The 14,494-nt window shown below is 40.4% G+C and overlaps 1 protein-coding gene across 7 annotated transcripts; it reads left to right on the top strand.

Annotated features, from left to right (window-relative positions):
- The first annotated feature begins 451 nt into the window (after positions 1-451).
- On the top strand, positions 452-13,914 carry srrm1 (serine/arginine repetitive matrix 1). Of its 7 annotated transcripts, none has more exons than XM_052086947.1 (16): positions 452-616; positions 1,976-2,065; positions 3,160-3,282; positions 6,734-6,904; positions 7,046-7,134; positions 7,223-7,468; positions 7,653-7,835; positions 7,918-8,037; positions 8,162-8,367; positions 9,961-10,047; positions 10,108-10,243; positions 10,317-10,403; positions 11,035-11,493; positions 12,168-12,354; positions 12,890-13,136; positions 13,224-13,914. In XM_052086947.1, exons 1-15 carry the CDS (start codon positions 596-598, stop codon positions 13,085-13,087), a joined length of 2,403 nt encoding a protein of 800 aa, XP_051942907.1. In that variant the 5' UTR covers positions 452-595; the 3' UTR covers positions 13,088-13,136; positions 13,224-13,914. The 7 variants fall into 7 exon arrangements, with proteins under 7 accessions (XP_051942907.1, XP_051942906.1, XP_051942908.1 ...); XM_052086946.1 differs by having other exon boundaries at positions 12,890-13,063; XM_052086948.1 differs by having other exon boundaries at positions 12,890-13,034.
- Positions 13,915-14,494: the final 580 nt, after the last annotated feature.

The raw sequence follows: 14,494 nt of genomic DNA on the forward strand, positions 1-14,494 counted from the left end.
ATTGTACCCAGAAATTTACCGTTTTAGTATTTAGTATTTATTTTTTTTCAAATTTTGATGCGTGGGTCGCAAAATGTCCTCCAATTCTGGAATGGCCCACCCACTTGTGAGACTGGTACTGTAGAAAAATCATGAATATTCATAACTTGTAAATAGTGACATCTGGTGGTGTCTATATGTCTTGGTGAATCCCCAAACGCTGTCCAAAATTTAGATCTATACTGTATTTTTATTTGCCTTTTCCCCCAGCTGAAAATTGAACTACGAAAAGCAAACAAATAAACAAGTGGTAAGATATCTGTTTGGACCAAGGGAGTCACAAAAAAAATGTATTTTAATGAGTGCAAGATATACAGATGTGTAACAAAGTGAATGCGTAGGTTCGGTTTCTCGGCCGGACAAAGACACGGCACACGTATCGTTTATGTCAGGGCATTAAAGAGGATATCGAATATTGGAGGAATCGAGCTGTTGTCTTTCGCCAAGCTGCTTCAGCCGATGTAATTCATGTTGCCTCCTGCAGGATCGCAATCTTCACGAGGCTGGTGCCACACGTCTTCACTCACTGGTCTTCGAACATCAATTTTCTTCAACCATGGACGCGGGATTCTTCCGCGTAAGTTGCTCAGAAATGTAGTCATTGTAAATACGATTTCCAGCTTTCTGTCCTGATCTATTGCTAGAGTTGTCTGTTAATTTGACGTTTACCTATTAGGCCTGTCGCTATTGAGTTACCTCGTATTTTTGGGCACCGACTATCAACTGGTGCATGCCAACATTGCAATCAGCTCGATATTCGGCTAAAACTCTTCGAAGAAGGGTTCTCAATTTGATTAGAAAACGAAAGCTAAACTTGTACCGTGGTGTTCTACGGCTCCGAATTGCGTTTGGAGTGACATTCGCGTGACACGAGAGTGAAATTGACACGAACTTTGCTAGCCGGTTACATGAAAGCGGCTATCCTTCGCGAATAAAGATGGCGCTTGGGTGGTGGGTCGTTTCCGTCTCCATGAGCGCGTTGCCGCAACACTGAAATGTCAGAATACATGCGTAGCGCTAATGTCTGCCGCAAAATCAAACCGATGAAACATTTGTTACCGTGCCTATATGAAGCACAATGTTGCTTGCTATCGCTGCTTTGCCTTCAGTTTCCAAATTTAAGATAATTCGTAAATGTAGCTAATGCTAGCTCATTGCTACCAATGTCATATTTTTAATCCTACTAAATGAACCTGATCAGGATAACTTGACTCTACGCTCATCTTCTAACTTGTACCTTGGATGTGGCAATAGTTCTTCTCTGTGAATTTTCACATACTTTTCTTCAAATAGATACCCGATATGTGACACTTTAGCATATGGGCCTTGCATATGGTGGTACCAGAGGCAAAAAAAATGTACTCTACCAAGAATACTGTTGCCTTAAGAATAATGTGACTCAAGCAAAAGTTAAAAGTAGTCCTTGAAATAATTATTTAATAAGCGTATTCATAAGCGATATTTTAAAACTTAATTTCGGTGTAATACGTGACTATTTTTCTTAGTTAGAGCATGAGCATCACACTGACAAAAATAAAGACTAGACATTTTCATTTCAGATATTGTCCAACATTGTGATTTCAAATTGATCAAAGTGGACCTAAATTGATTTTTTTCCACAGATGATTTTGCCTGATGACAGATTATTTTGTTCGACATAGCTGTTGTTTTTCAACGTCTGTAAAGTAAACAGATTGAATGTGAGCCCTGTGGTGCCTCATCTGACTGAGAATGCCATACCTTTGATATCCTCTGTTGCTTCTGTCTTACAACAGATATTAAAAAAGTCACTTTGTAAATGTAGCTTTTTTGTTGGGCTACTGAGACTTCGCATTGAATGGTCTCAAGAGTAAATGCAGTGCATTACTACCCACCTTGTTGACATGTTTTGCTACTTTTAAATGATTAGCTAACATTTGATCATTTGTTTCTACAGGGCACAAGCGCGGAGCAAGACAACCGGTTTAGCAACAAGCACAAGAAACTGTTAAAGCAGCTGAAATTTGCCGAATGTCTCGACAAGAAGGTATAAACCATCTACAGTTTGTATATCTTAATTTTGTTGCCGTCATTGATATTTCAACTCAAGCATACATACGACAACTAAAGGATTAATTAATTTGATCTATGAATCAGAGTTCATTACTCAGGATCTTTTCACTTTTTTTTATTTGCACTGCTTGCACCAACATGACTGCAAACAGAGATGATCTAGTTTGCAGAAGAATAGCAAGTGCTGCCAATTGAAACTGTTTTAGACCCCCTGTAGTGACTATTAAAAATAAAAAGCAACTCGAGATTAATACCTACTCAGAAACAAACGGCATGAGGTGACTAATGTATTGTTTTGTATGTATTGTATGAAGTGACTGGTGAACATGTTGGCAAAGGTTTAGGCCAGAGATGTTTGCTTCCAAGCTGCAAGTATTTTTTCGCCTTGTCTCGCGGCTACAACTCTATACACTGTTCCTGTGGATCCTGAAGAAAGTCTTTGAAGGCATTGAATCCATTAATCTAAAAACAAGGCCTAAATTGTCCTTGAAGTCTCTTCTATCAATCTTTGCTCTCCAAAGTCTAAATGCTAACATATGTTTGGATTGGGATTTTTGATTATGTATATCGTTTCAAATCTTTCTTCAAATAATTTACTCAACAATCACATAGTAACAAAATGCAGTTACTACAGCGGAACCAATATAAATGATGTGATTTTAATCGGCTTGAGTAAGCCAATGTTACGACATCTACAATAAGCAGAGATGCAATACTGAGGCTTGGCTGCACCTGGAAATATTCTCCATAAAGTTTATGTACAGAATTGGTGACAAATGGGCTACCTTGCCAAACTCCAACCCTCACTGGAAAATAATTCAACTTAACTGGTTGGACTAGTTGGAATAGATACAAGAGCCCTAGGTCTGTTTGGAATCTGCGCCCAACTGTATCTAGTCGGAACCTCTCTGCGTACACCAGCGCATGCTCTTTCACTGCCAGAGAGGTGACATTCCATGTCCCTAGAGCTCGCTTCTGTACCCAGAAGGGGGGTGGGGGGTGGCAGCATTAAAAAAAGGCACACATCGTTTTTTGAATGATTTCATTGTTTGCCTTTGTGTCTTTTAGGTGGATATGACCAAAGTAAACCTCGAAGTCGTAAAGCCATGGATTACTCAACGGGTGACAGAGATTTTGGGGTTCGAGGACGATGTCGTCATAGAGTTCATATTTAACCAGCTTGATGATAAGGTAATGCTTTTAATTGTGGTTCTTTGTTTTGACACAACTGTATACTTGAGGGAAGTGCTTTCTCATTAAAGAAGGGAACTTGTCACATTGTGCTCATCTTAGACTAATTGAGTGGTTAAATTAGCAAATGGTGTGATTATAACAATGTTTTGCTGTTATGTAACAAAGTGACTTTATTCAGCATACTTCTAATTATGATGTGATTTATGATTTAAAAGGCCTGAACCAATATGGATGTTATACCTTGCATCAGAAGTATAGCACCAACACCTAATTAGCTCTCTCCTGAGCCCAAAGTCACTGAGCCCAACTCTCCCTTCATGATGCAGTGTGTGTTTTGAGGTGAGTTATATCTAGGGATCATTATTATGCCAGTGATCGACACACCTGAAAAATGCCATAGTTATATCCTCCCTAGGATTATTCAGCTCATTAAAACTTCCAGATCCCTTAAAAGTAGTTGAAGTTGTCATCTTGAGGGAATTGTAATAGATAACACATTTTTACCGTACCGTATCCTAATTTAGCATGAAGGTTGAATGATTTCAACCAACTTCCAATTGAGTAGCATGTATATTTGCCCTGGTTGTGATACAGATGGGTGTGTTTGATCACATTATGTATTGTATACCCAACCCAGCAGGTATTGCGTATCTTATTATTCCTGCACTTCAGACAGATGAATTTGTAACAAGAATGAATCCTTGGAATTAGTCACTCAGAATAACTTGATGCACACTTATGGGACATACTGTGCATGTAACTCATTCTATGTTTCAAAGTATGCTGCATTTTAAAATTGGAAATAGAGACTTTTGGCGAGATTATTTATTTATTCTTTCGGTCACATTGTCTGCCTATTTGAGGAGAGAAGCGGCATTAACGTTGATGTTCTTTTCATTTTGTTGAAGGTCTATTGCCAGTCTTCTACTTAATGTTCATTGATAGTCCCCCCAGGAATCTGCACAGAAAAAATGTTGAGTCCACGGAGAACAATCCTGATTCAGAGATCTTGATTCTGCGGCTTAAAAATAGATTTTCAGACGGCATAAAAATATTAACCTAAAATAACCCAGTTATAAAACTAATTAATGTACGAATGATGATGTAATGAAATTATCCACTAAACCAAAACACTGTGGAACATTTTGGTTATAAAATAATCAACATCAGTATTGTCTCTCTTTATAGGGCAGATTTATTGAAGAATAATAATTTATAATTAAGGAACTTTTTATTTTCATTACTCATAAAGTGCAAAACATTTCATCAAACTATGGGTTTGAGGTAGATGGAAGTGATATTAAAGAAAAATTTAGAAGTGTAATATAGCCACTTGACCTGGATATTGTAAAAATACTGCAATACAGTATGATAGCAAATGTAATTCAGCCAGACGGACCGCTCATTTATTACGCCATCTTTAGTACACATCTCTGTTGCGTGTGGTCATCTTTACCGGACGGCTTCATGGAATAAAGAGAAAGAAAAGCGGTGCCTCATTTCCACATAATTCCTTGCTCCTCTGTTGAAAAAAGATGATAAAAAATGAGCCCCTACACTACTTTTTTTGACGGAAGAGCTGCTTTTTAAGCAGCCAACCTTCCACGATTGAGAAGTTCCTGCACGTCACACATGCGAACGTACACAAACACATGTACTCTCATGCCACAATTTGCCATCACAGACCCTAACATGAACAATACAGAAGAGTAAAACAGATACAAGGCAGACATATCTCTTTGAGTTTTATGAAAAGGAAATCACTGCCTTACCTTAGTGGGAGACCTGACACAGGGAGACAGATGCACTTTTGTAGAGTGTTTCATGCAGAAACATCACTATCACAGCTTGTGTGTTTTAAAATGCCGCCTCGGCTCTACAGATTCCCATTTTTGCTAATGTCATTGGTGTTTTGTTGATTGCACAATCATGAACCAAAACTAGGATCTATCTCAAAGGCTCTGATTGTGAGCTGCAATTGCAGTCTGCTGACCATTAACAGCTTTCTGTGATGCAGGTCATGCGCCACTGTAGTTCAAAGCTGACCTACTTTTTCATTTTCCAAAATACTTTTTTGTGGACGTGAGAATGAGAGGATGCGTAGGATTTATTGTACATGAACACAAAAATATATACAGTATAGTATTAATAACACGTTCACACCCACACCAAAAAGAAATTAATTTTTTTCTTTTTCCCCCCACATCCCTCCCAGTCGACTTGGGACCAGTCCATGGACTACCGTTCTACGGCACATGAGTGGTTGGACACTCCCCCTACACGTTGGATCATCTACTGTAATCACTGCCACATGTCATCGAATTTTGCGTGTTTCATCTTTGTGTGCAGGGGTGTCACATTATGGACGTGTTCAATTCACGTAGAGGACGCATTTGTTTGTGTAATGTGAGCGGGAACATAAAAAGCACATTTAACAAAAAATCTGAATTGGGTATCGCGCGCTGCAATGCGAACATAGCCTATCCAACCGGGACGTCTAGCTGCCGGGATGAAAACTACATATAAATCTAATCTTCTGCACCTTGCCCTCATTTCCGCTGTCTTCTTTCTCTTCCACGGTGAGCTTCGAAATCTGCGGCAAATTCTGCGATTGTGGAATTGCGGATTCCTGTGGGGAGTACATTAAGATGCAGTTAACCACATATTCATGTGTGCCTCCAGTAGCTCTGCCTAGATTTGCTAAGTTAAATGGTATTACAAATAGACCATGGTAAGAAAGATTAATGATAATTGATATTGTTGAATAACACACTTTTTTTGTGTTGCTCTGTACTCATTATTGCTTGTTCATCTCTTGCAATTTAGATAAATGATATAACATTAAGCTCAAGGTGGTTGAGTCTCAAGCAGTAGTGAGGCGGAAGCAAGCCAAGGGAGCTCCATGCCCACTGATCCCACGGGACTCACTGAAGACACCGGAACTGTACTTAAAAGTGTTGGGTTTTAATGCACTCTGTATTGTGGCTATTTGTTAGAAATCTGAAGTTGTAGATTGTGGGGAGATTGTACAATGGGATGGGACAGGACACATAATTTTAATGAATATCATATATACAAGATAAGATCATTTCTTTTGTATATACTTCGTGTGTATACGTGAATGTAGAGGAGCAGCAATTAGAATATGATAGCAACATTGCATGCAAGATTTGATCAGCTAGATTTCTTCTCCCCTTTCAGTTTTCAATTGGAGTTCAAATGAAACTTGTTGCCAGAGTCCAGTAGTGGACTCTGTTTTATTTTTTTTAATGAATTTAAGTAGGAAGCAATTCTTTTTACAGTTAACAAAACAATCCCAGGTATATTCTTGAAAAATGAAAGGTAGGCACTCCCAACTGAGAGCGCCTACCTCTTTATTATATTTTTGTGCCATTATTTCAACAGCATTATGTTTCTGTTTCTCTCCCTTTCTTCGTGTGTTTTGCAGCACCCGGATAGCAAGATGATGCAGATTAACTTGACGGGTTTCCTGAATGGGAAAAATGCCAGAGAGTTCATGAGAGACCTCTGGCCCCTGTTGCTGAGTGCCCAGGAGAACATTGCTGGCATCCCAACCGCATTTTTGGAGCAGAAGAAAGAAGAAATTAAGCAGAGACAGGTGAGATGTAGACACCTTTTGGTCCAAAACAAATATGACAAATTTCTCAATGGCGTTTTGTGAAATGTAATATAGAAACTCGAAAAACATTTAAAATGCTCAGTTGTTAGAGGTGTCAAATAGTATTGTCACCTCATACAGATTGAACAGGAGAAGCTTGCTTCTCTGAAGAAGTTGGAGGAGGAGAAAAAGGATTCAAGAGAGAGGGCTCAGTCAAAGAGCCCGAGAAGGTAATGCCAGTTCCTCTTCTTCAGAGTCAGATGAATGTAGCATAGTTTTGTTTTGATCCAACTCATTGTTAACTTTTTCTATCTCCAGACGCAAGACGAGGTCTCCATCACCAAGGCGCAGGTCTCCGTCACCACGGCGCAGGTCTCCATTGAGGCGGGACAGGAAACGAACCCCTTCACGCTCCCCAAGACGTAAAGCCACTCTACCTGGTGGGAGCTCACCTCCTCCACCCTTGATGCAGCTTTCCACAAAACCTGTGGAGCAGCCATTGGAGCCTGACACATCAGGAAGAGCCATGCCAGAACCAGTTACCCAAGAAGTGTCTTCCACCAGGTATGTGTTGAAACTTTGCTTGTCCGAGTGGGTAGATGTGTAATTCAGATATTGTGTTAAACCATCTCCTCTGCATCAGTTATATTTCAACTAAAAGGAAGCAAAGTGAAGTTATGCTATTGCCAATGTATTTCTACACTCGTAAACAAATAATCTAAATAAAACCATACCCTCTTTTCTCCAGCGAAACTGTTGTAGAGGTGGCTAAAGCAGACACGATTACTGAAGACAAGGAGCTCCCACCTGAGAAAAATAAGAATGAGGAGAGGCCCAAGTCCAGGGAAAGGGAGAAGGACAGTAGGAAGGAAAGACCTCAGCGCCGTTCCCGTTCTCATTCTCGCCACCGCAAAAGGCGTTCTCGTTCAAGGTTATTTTCTGTTAAACGAATATGTTGAATTGTCTTTAAAAGATGTCATACTTTAACCTAACTATCCTCTAACCTCTTTTAGGTCTTACTCTCCACGTAGAAGACAGAGTCCCCGAAGGAGAATGTCTCCGCGCCGAAGAAGCCCACCCAGACGGGGCCCTCCCAGCTCGAGAAACCGACACAGGCGTTCTCCTGTCCGTAGGTTCGTCTTTGCCAATGCTTTCTAACGTTGTGAAATATAATACCCGTGAAAGTCTCCGCTTTAGTGTTTTAAATTCATGGGTTATGTCACTTGTCTGTCTAATTGTGTCATATATGACCCACAGGAGACAATCTCGTTCTGCTTCATACTCTGGCAGCAGTTCCTCTCGCTCACACTCGCCTAAAAAAGTAATGAAAAGAATATCCAACACGCCTCCACGAAAACAGCCCCACTTTCCTGATGCCATTAGCCCTCCCAGGAAAGACAGGCGATCACCTTCTCCAAAGGTCAGAAGGGGCAGAGGGTCAGCGTCTCCTGTCAGATCATCTGGTAAGGTCTTCAACCTTTTCCTTGATATGGTCCTTGGTGCCAATAGGGGGGATAGCTATGGTTTTCATAGCAGTCCTTGTGGCATCAAATAAAGTGTGTAAAACACAAGTTTCACAGTTTTATGTTAGAAGCGGTACTTTGGATCTCTTCAATTCTGATGGAATAATGATTTAAATGTGTTTGAGGATCATCTCTGACAATTCAGTCAAAATTGAGCATTTTTGCCCTTGTAAGGAAAAGAATGATGCATGCCATCAGATTGTACAGGTGGTCATATAGTTGTGGCAAAGTGTGTCATGCAAGAAAAAGCAATCAGCTGTTGAACAACTTGAGTATTTTAATCAGACATGCAGTTAATGGAAGTAAACAAAGCTATGGTTAATTTAAATTATGGACTCATGGACCATTCTAAAAACTGTTTTAAGTCATGCAGTAAAAAAATTAATAAATGCAGTATTTTTTGCACGATAACTTAGAGTATAGTTGCACCTCTCAAAAAATGAATCATGAAGAAATGGAAAAGAAGTCATATTGGACAATAGTACAGATCACAGACCCCTTATAAACAATAAAAATATTGGAGACACTTTTCCCTTGCCAGGATGCTGGTCACTGGGGCCCTCCTCTGGAGGTGGGGCTCGCCGGCCTCTATTGTTGAGGTGGCTGATTGGAGTTGTGGTCGGTGCCCGTCTTGGCAGCAACCCACGAAATCGCTTTAAGGGATGCCGTTAAATTAAAGGAAAGGACCATTAGGTGATGGGACTCACCATTAGGTGCGTCTATACAAATGGAACGTAGCTTCAGCGGCAAAAACTCCGGTATGGGGAAGAGTTTAATGAGGCCATAGTAGCCAACTTCTGACTGGCTTCAAGGAAATTTTGGTCCACCATCCGACGTCTCAGGAGGTGGAAGCAGTGCACCATTAAACACTGGTTCGTGAGGATGGGGCACTGCTGACCTCGACTCGGGAGACTGAGTCGGTGGGCAGAATACTTCGAAGACCTCAATTCCACCAACCCCTATACCATCTTTGTCAGAATTTGGTTTACATTGCCAACGCTAAGTCAGATTTATTTAAGGTGAGGTTTGGAGGTTTGCCAAGGCTGCCCTTCACAGTTCAGAGTGTGAAGTGGTTGGGATGAAAATCAGCACCTCCAAATCCTTTAATAATGGTCCTCAGTCGGAAAAGGGTGGAGTGCCTTCTCCTGGCTGGGGAGAGGGAAGTCTGGGCTTGCCTGCTAAAGCTGTTGCCCCCGCGACCTGACCCCCGGATAAGCGGTAGAGAATGGATGCATGGATGGATAAGTCACATTTTTGGGGAAAACTTTGTTTTCTCAAAAAATAGAGAGCCAAAACACCTGAACTCAGACTAAAAGGATCACCTTTTTCTAAGGATTAGAAGCTTCAGATACTACCGGAACTCGTTCGCCACCATCAACACAATTCAGGAAATGGGGATTTTGGGTGCAAGTCTGATTCAAAATTAGTTAAAATTGAAAGTCAGTTCACATGATTGAAATCTGTTTTCTGAAAGAAGTTACTTTGTCAGGGGAACTTGTAACTGATGGGAGATTTTATCATCTTATGTTGCAGAGGAGGATAAAAACGAGAAAGGCGCAACTGCGGATTCTGTGCAGCAAAGACGACAATATCGTAGACAGAATCAGGAGTCATCTTCAGGTATAAATGAATTTTACTCTTCCAGCCCTACTTTGCTATAACACTTTTTTTTAAATTCAGACTCAGGATCTTCCTCCTCAGATGACGAAGCATCCAAGAGACCAAAGGGAGGACCAGGTGCTAGGAACGGTGACGTTAAGAGGCGGCGTAGCCACACAACTTCCCCGAGGAGGCGACAGAGAGAGGCCTCTCCTAGGCAAGACACATTATAAATATATATTTTTTTATTTTTCTTGACAAAGGAAAGTTGACTCTTTGTTCACTTTCAGGAAAAGGCGTTCACCATCTCCTGGTCCACGCAGACGCCGTTCCCTTACTCCCGTAAGGCGTCGCAGGTCCCCTTCACCAAGACGAAGGTATTGACATATTTATGATACATTGTAGGAATGGAACAGTTTGAAAACGTTTTAAACATTTCAATTTGACACCTTTGGTTCGGTTGGCATGTCTCATGTTTGTTCATATTACTGTTCTTGAAATTTCTGTGGGTTCTGCTTTATCTTTTTGGGATCTTTTGGCCGGAGGATGACACATTGGAGTACGTGCATACTTACTGCTAATTATGTACCCAGGATGCTTTACTTTCTAACGTGTTGTGGTGGCCTGAATAACACAGAATATAGGACATTTAGAGAGTAACCGAGATGTCCTGTATATTATTGATACACTGATTCGAATGAGCGGCAACTCATGCCAGGGGACTAAGATTGTCACTGAGCCCCATTTTAGCCATGCCCCAAAAATGAGGAAAACTGAAATGGAGAATGCCAGCTTCATGCTGTTGTGCTACAATTATGTCCTAAGTAGTTGTCAGTTGTAAAACATTTTCAGAAATTACCCTTGAACATTTGTAATGTATTTAGAAAGAACTAACTCACTGACTTCACTTTACAGGGTGTTAATGACAAAATAATTGTTATCTGTACTTCTCTGTCCCTGTACAATTAACAGTAAATCTCTCTTCTAAATGTCTTTGGTGCTTTGCAGGTCTCCTTCCCCACCTCCCCGCAGACTCTCTCCATCCAACAGGCGTTATTCTCCTCCAATACAGCGCCGCTACAGCCCCGTACCTCCTCAGAAGAGGAAATTATCTATCTCTCCTGCTAGACGTGGTTCACCAGGGCACAAACGCCGTCCTTCGAGATCTCCAAGACGCCGAAGTTCTCCCACTCAGCGGAGGCGCACACCACCCTCATCAATATCCCCTCCCAGACACAGAAGAAGCCCCAAGTCCTCTTCTGTCCGGTTAAGTCGGGATGCACGGTCCCCTGCTGCAGCAGCAAATCGGCGCTCTCAGTCCCCTGTAAATCGCAGTCGCATTAACAGAGATTCGAACAGTCCTGTGAGGCCTTTTGAATCCTCCAACCAGCGGAGACACTCTCCATTGCAGAATGAAAAACCTATCCGGAGAGTCTCCCGTACCCCAGAACCGCGCAACATTCAGAGGTAAAAGGGACACTGTTTGCACCTTTTTTGGTTCCGCAACAAGATTGGCTTATGCAATCGAGTATTTATAGACAAGGACAAAATTGTTGGTTCCCCTCTATTAATGAAAGCCTGGAGCGGTAATATCATGAAACTGCTTCAAGTAATACTGGTAACAATTTACGGAAACTTGACCAGTGAAAATCAGACATTGTTTATTAAGTTGTTGTTCAGTAGAATCATTTGAAAAACAAAAACTAATGAAACACGCCTGCACAAACATGATATACCTAGACAGGATTGAAAATGATTTGACCATAGCCACGTTATACTAAGGTTGGTCTCAATTAGCTTCATAGGTGTCTTCAAACTTGTAATCAGTCAATTTGCTTGATTCTTATTCCGAACCACATATTAATCATAACACCTTGTTTTAGATTAGTGGAGGCACATAAAACATTTCAAAGAATTTTTTACTTGACTTTATGTTTACATGCTCCATGTATTTTTTTTCCCATGACAGAAAATATTACACGTGTAAACAAACATAATAGTTGTAAATTCTTTCTCTCATTGCCCTAACAGAAAATAGTAAATAATTGAGAGTGTGAATTGAAGTGTAACAGTAACTCGATTGTGATTAACTTGTGCAGGTTGACATTGATGATGTCATGTCAATGTCATTGATCTTACAGACGTTCTCTGAGCCCTCAGCCGTTGAGAAGAGTTTCCTCCAGATCTCGATCCCTTTCTCCTCAACCAGCTCCAGTGAAAAGCCTCGCCGCCGCATCTGCCTCCCCTTCACCATCTCGATCTGCTAGTGCTTCCCCCCCACCAGCCAAAAAGGCAAGCAGTGGCTCTGGTAGCCAATCACCTAGCAAGGTATTCAAACTAAAGTATATAAGTATGATGAATAATAAGGCTGCACAATATGTGAAAATTGTAATATCAATACTATCGTGATAAACATGTACCTGTATCTGAATAAAGTATTTTTATGTTACTAAATATAAAAAAGTAGGCTCAATGTATTCTTAGCTAATTGTAATAAATTACAAGATTTGACTTTTTTTTTAGTTAGTGTTAGTGCCCCGAGATACTGTTAATTTTGGTGGTGATGCACATTTAAGATTGCATCTGATTGGTCAAAGTCAGATAAGCATAGCATTCCATTTGAAATAAATCTTCCATCTTTGCAATACGCAAATTCCACATGCCATTAGTACAATGATATTTTTGAGATATGTTGTGCAGTGTCAAGAGTTTTAAGGAAGTTGTTTTAAGTCTGTGCTATTCTTAAATTCATCCATCCATTTTCTGATCCGCTTATCCTCGTTCTCACATCGACTGTCACAATTTCACTTGATTGTTTTTTAAAAAAATCTTTGTAATTGGCTTGTAATGTGTTGAATTTCAGAATTCAGATGTTGATGGCAGCGCCAAAAAGAAGAAAAAGAAGAAGGAAAAGAAGCATAAGAAGGACAAGAAACATAAGAAGCACAAGAAGCATAAGAAGGAGAAGAGTGGCAACACCGGGAGTGGAGAGACCCAGCAGAACCAGGGTGGGGATGAAGATGGTGAATCAAGAAAGGTTATGTCTGTTTGTCATCTTTAGCAACGGAGGTTTTCTGGTGGCATTTGAGTAAACGGCATAGAACATCGAAGTAGGAGATAGGGTTTTATTATTATTTTTTGACAGACTGTTTCTCTCCCTGGTTTAATAATAATCACAGGTGGTTGTTCTTTTCCAGGAATCAGAGAGCGAAGTGGAGGACACGTTGGATGATCTGGAGAAACACCTGAGAGAGAAGGCCCTCCGCTCCATGAGGAAGGCCCAGGTGTCTCCCTCACAGATGTCCTAATTCTCAAGGAGCGCCCCTCCACCTACCCCACCCTTTTCACATTAACCTTGATGTTTGTGATAAACTGATTCAATTTAGAATGTACAAACTGGTGATTTGCGTTTTCTTTCTTTTTACAGATTTGGTACATTTTGAGGCATTGCTTTTCAGTGTGATTTGTCAGCCTACCAGCTACACTGTAAAAAGTTTGTGTTGTCCATTACTACTAAATTGATGAGCATGGGAACATGTAAATTGAGGGTTGATTTAAAGACTCCCTCCCACCCTTTTCCACAACCAAAAGTAGACTCCTGTTAAGAAGTGATTGCATGTGCAGTGACTATGTGGTGTGCATGTGGAGCAGTGCCACTTCTGTGTTAAATTGTTTTGGTCCTCAAATAGTGCACAATTTTCTTTACCAATTAGTTATTGTGACTCATTCAGAGAGGATGCTTTAATTTATCCAACTAGATTTTTTTGTTTGTTTTTTGGGGTACATCCTTGTTCCAAGTTAATCCGTGTGGGACTGCTTTGCTTTGTATTTAGTACCCCTTATTTGTCTTGTCAGCCTTTCAGAATTAAAACATTTTTATAGAATCTCTTAATGTTTCCAGTGAAATCTGTGAAATACCATTGCTTATTTGAGATAGTTATAGTCAAAGAATGGGGTAACATATCAAATTGATGAATGTGAAAATAATCACATTAGGTAATCTAACACTGACATCCAAACATTGCTTTAAAGAGTTTTAAACCCAAACCCAGGTTTATTACATCCAGCCAAAAATGTATCGTCCGAGTAAGTAATGTGGTGCTATCGAACCCCGTTTGGAGCAACAAATTAATAATGACCCTTTAACTGATTTGGAATAAAATGTATCATAATAGAGCTGTGCTTGTTTGGTATAATACGTTACATTTTGGAGGGTTTTCAAACCAGTATGCTATCCCGTAGTTTTAAGTCAATTGAATCTGTAGATGCTTTTAGTAAATTACAGTATTTTGATTCTTTATACATTTCGTAATTTATTCCAATTGTTGTTCGTCTCTGTGTGCTCTGCGATTGGCTGGCAATCGGTTCTGGGTGTCCCCCACCTAATGCCCGAAGACACCTGGGATAACTGATTCCCAATTGCTGTGCGCAACACTCAGATTTGACACTAAATTGAGAGGAGATTGTT

This window comes from Hippocampus zosterae, chromosome 14, assembly GCF_025434085.1.
Source record: "Hippocampus zosterae strain Florida chromosome 14, ASM2543408v3, whole genome shotgun sequence".
In the NCBI taxonomy this organism is placed as follows: domain Eukaryota; kingdom Metazoa; phylum Chordata; class Actinopteri; order Syngnathiformes; family Syngnathidae; genus Hippocampus; species Hippocampus zosterae.

Coding starts and splice junctions, on each gene's coding strand:
- srrm1 (XM_052086946.1), top strand. CDS start 596: ATGGACGCGGGATTCTTCCGC. Junction 617..1,975: donor TGGACGCGGGATTCTTCCGC/GTAAGTTGCTCA, acceptor TTGTTTCTACAG/GGCACAAGCGCGGAGCAAGA. Junction 2,066..3,159: donor CCGAATGTCTCGACAAGAAG/GTATAAACCATC, acceptor TGTGTCTTTTAG/GTGGATATGACCAAAGTAAA.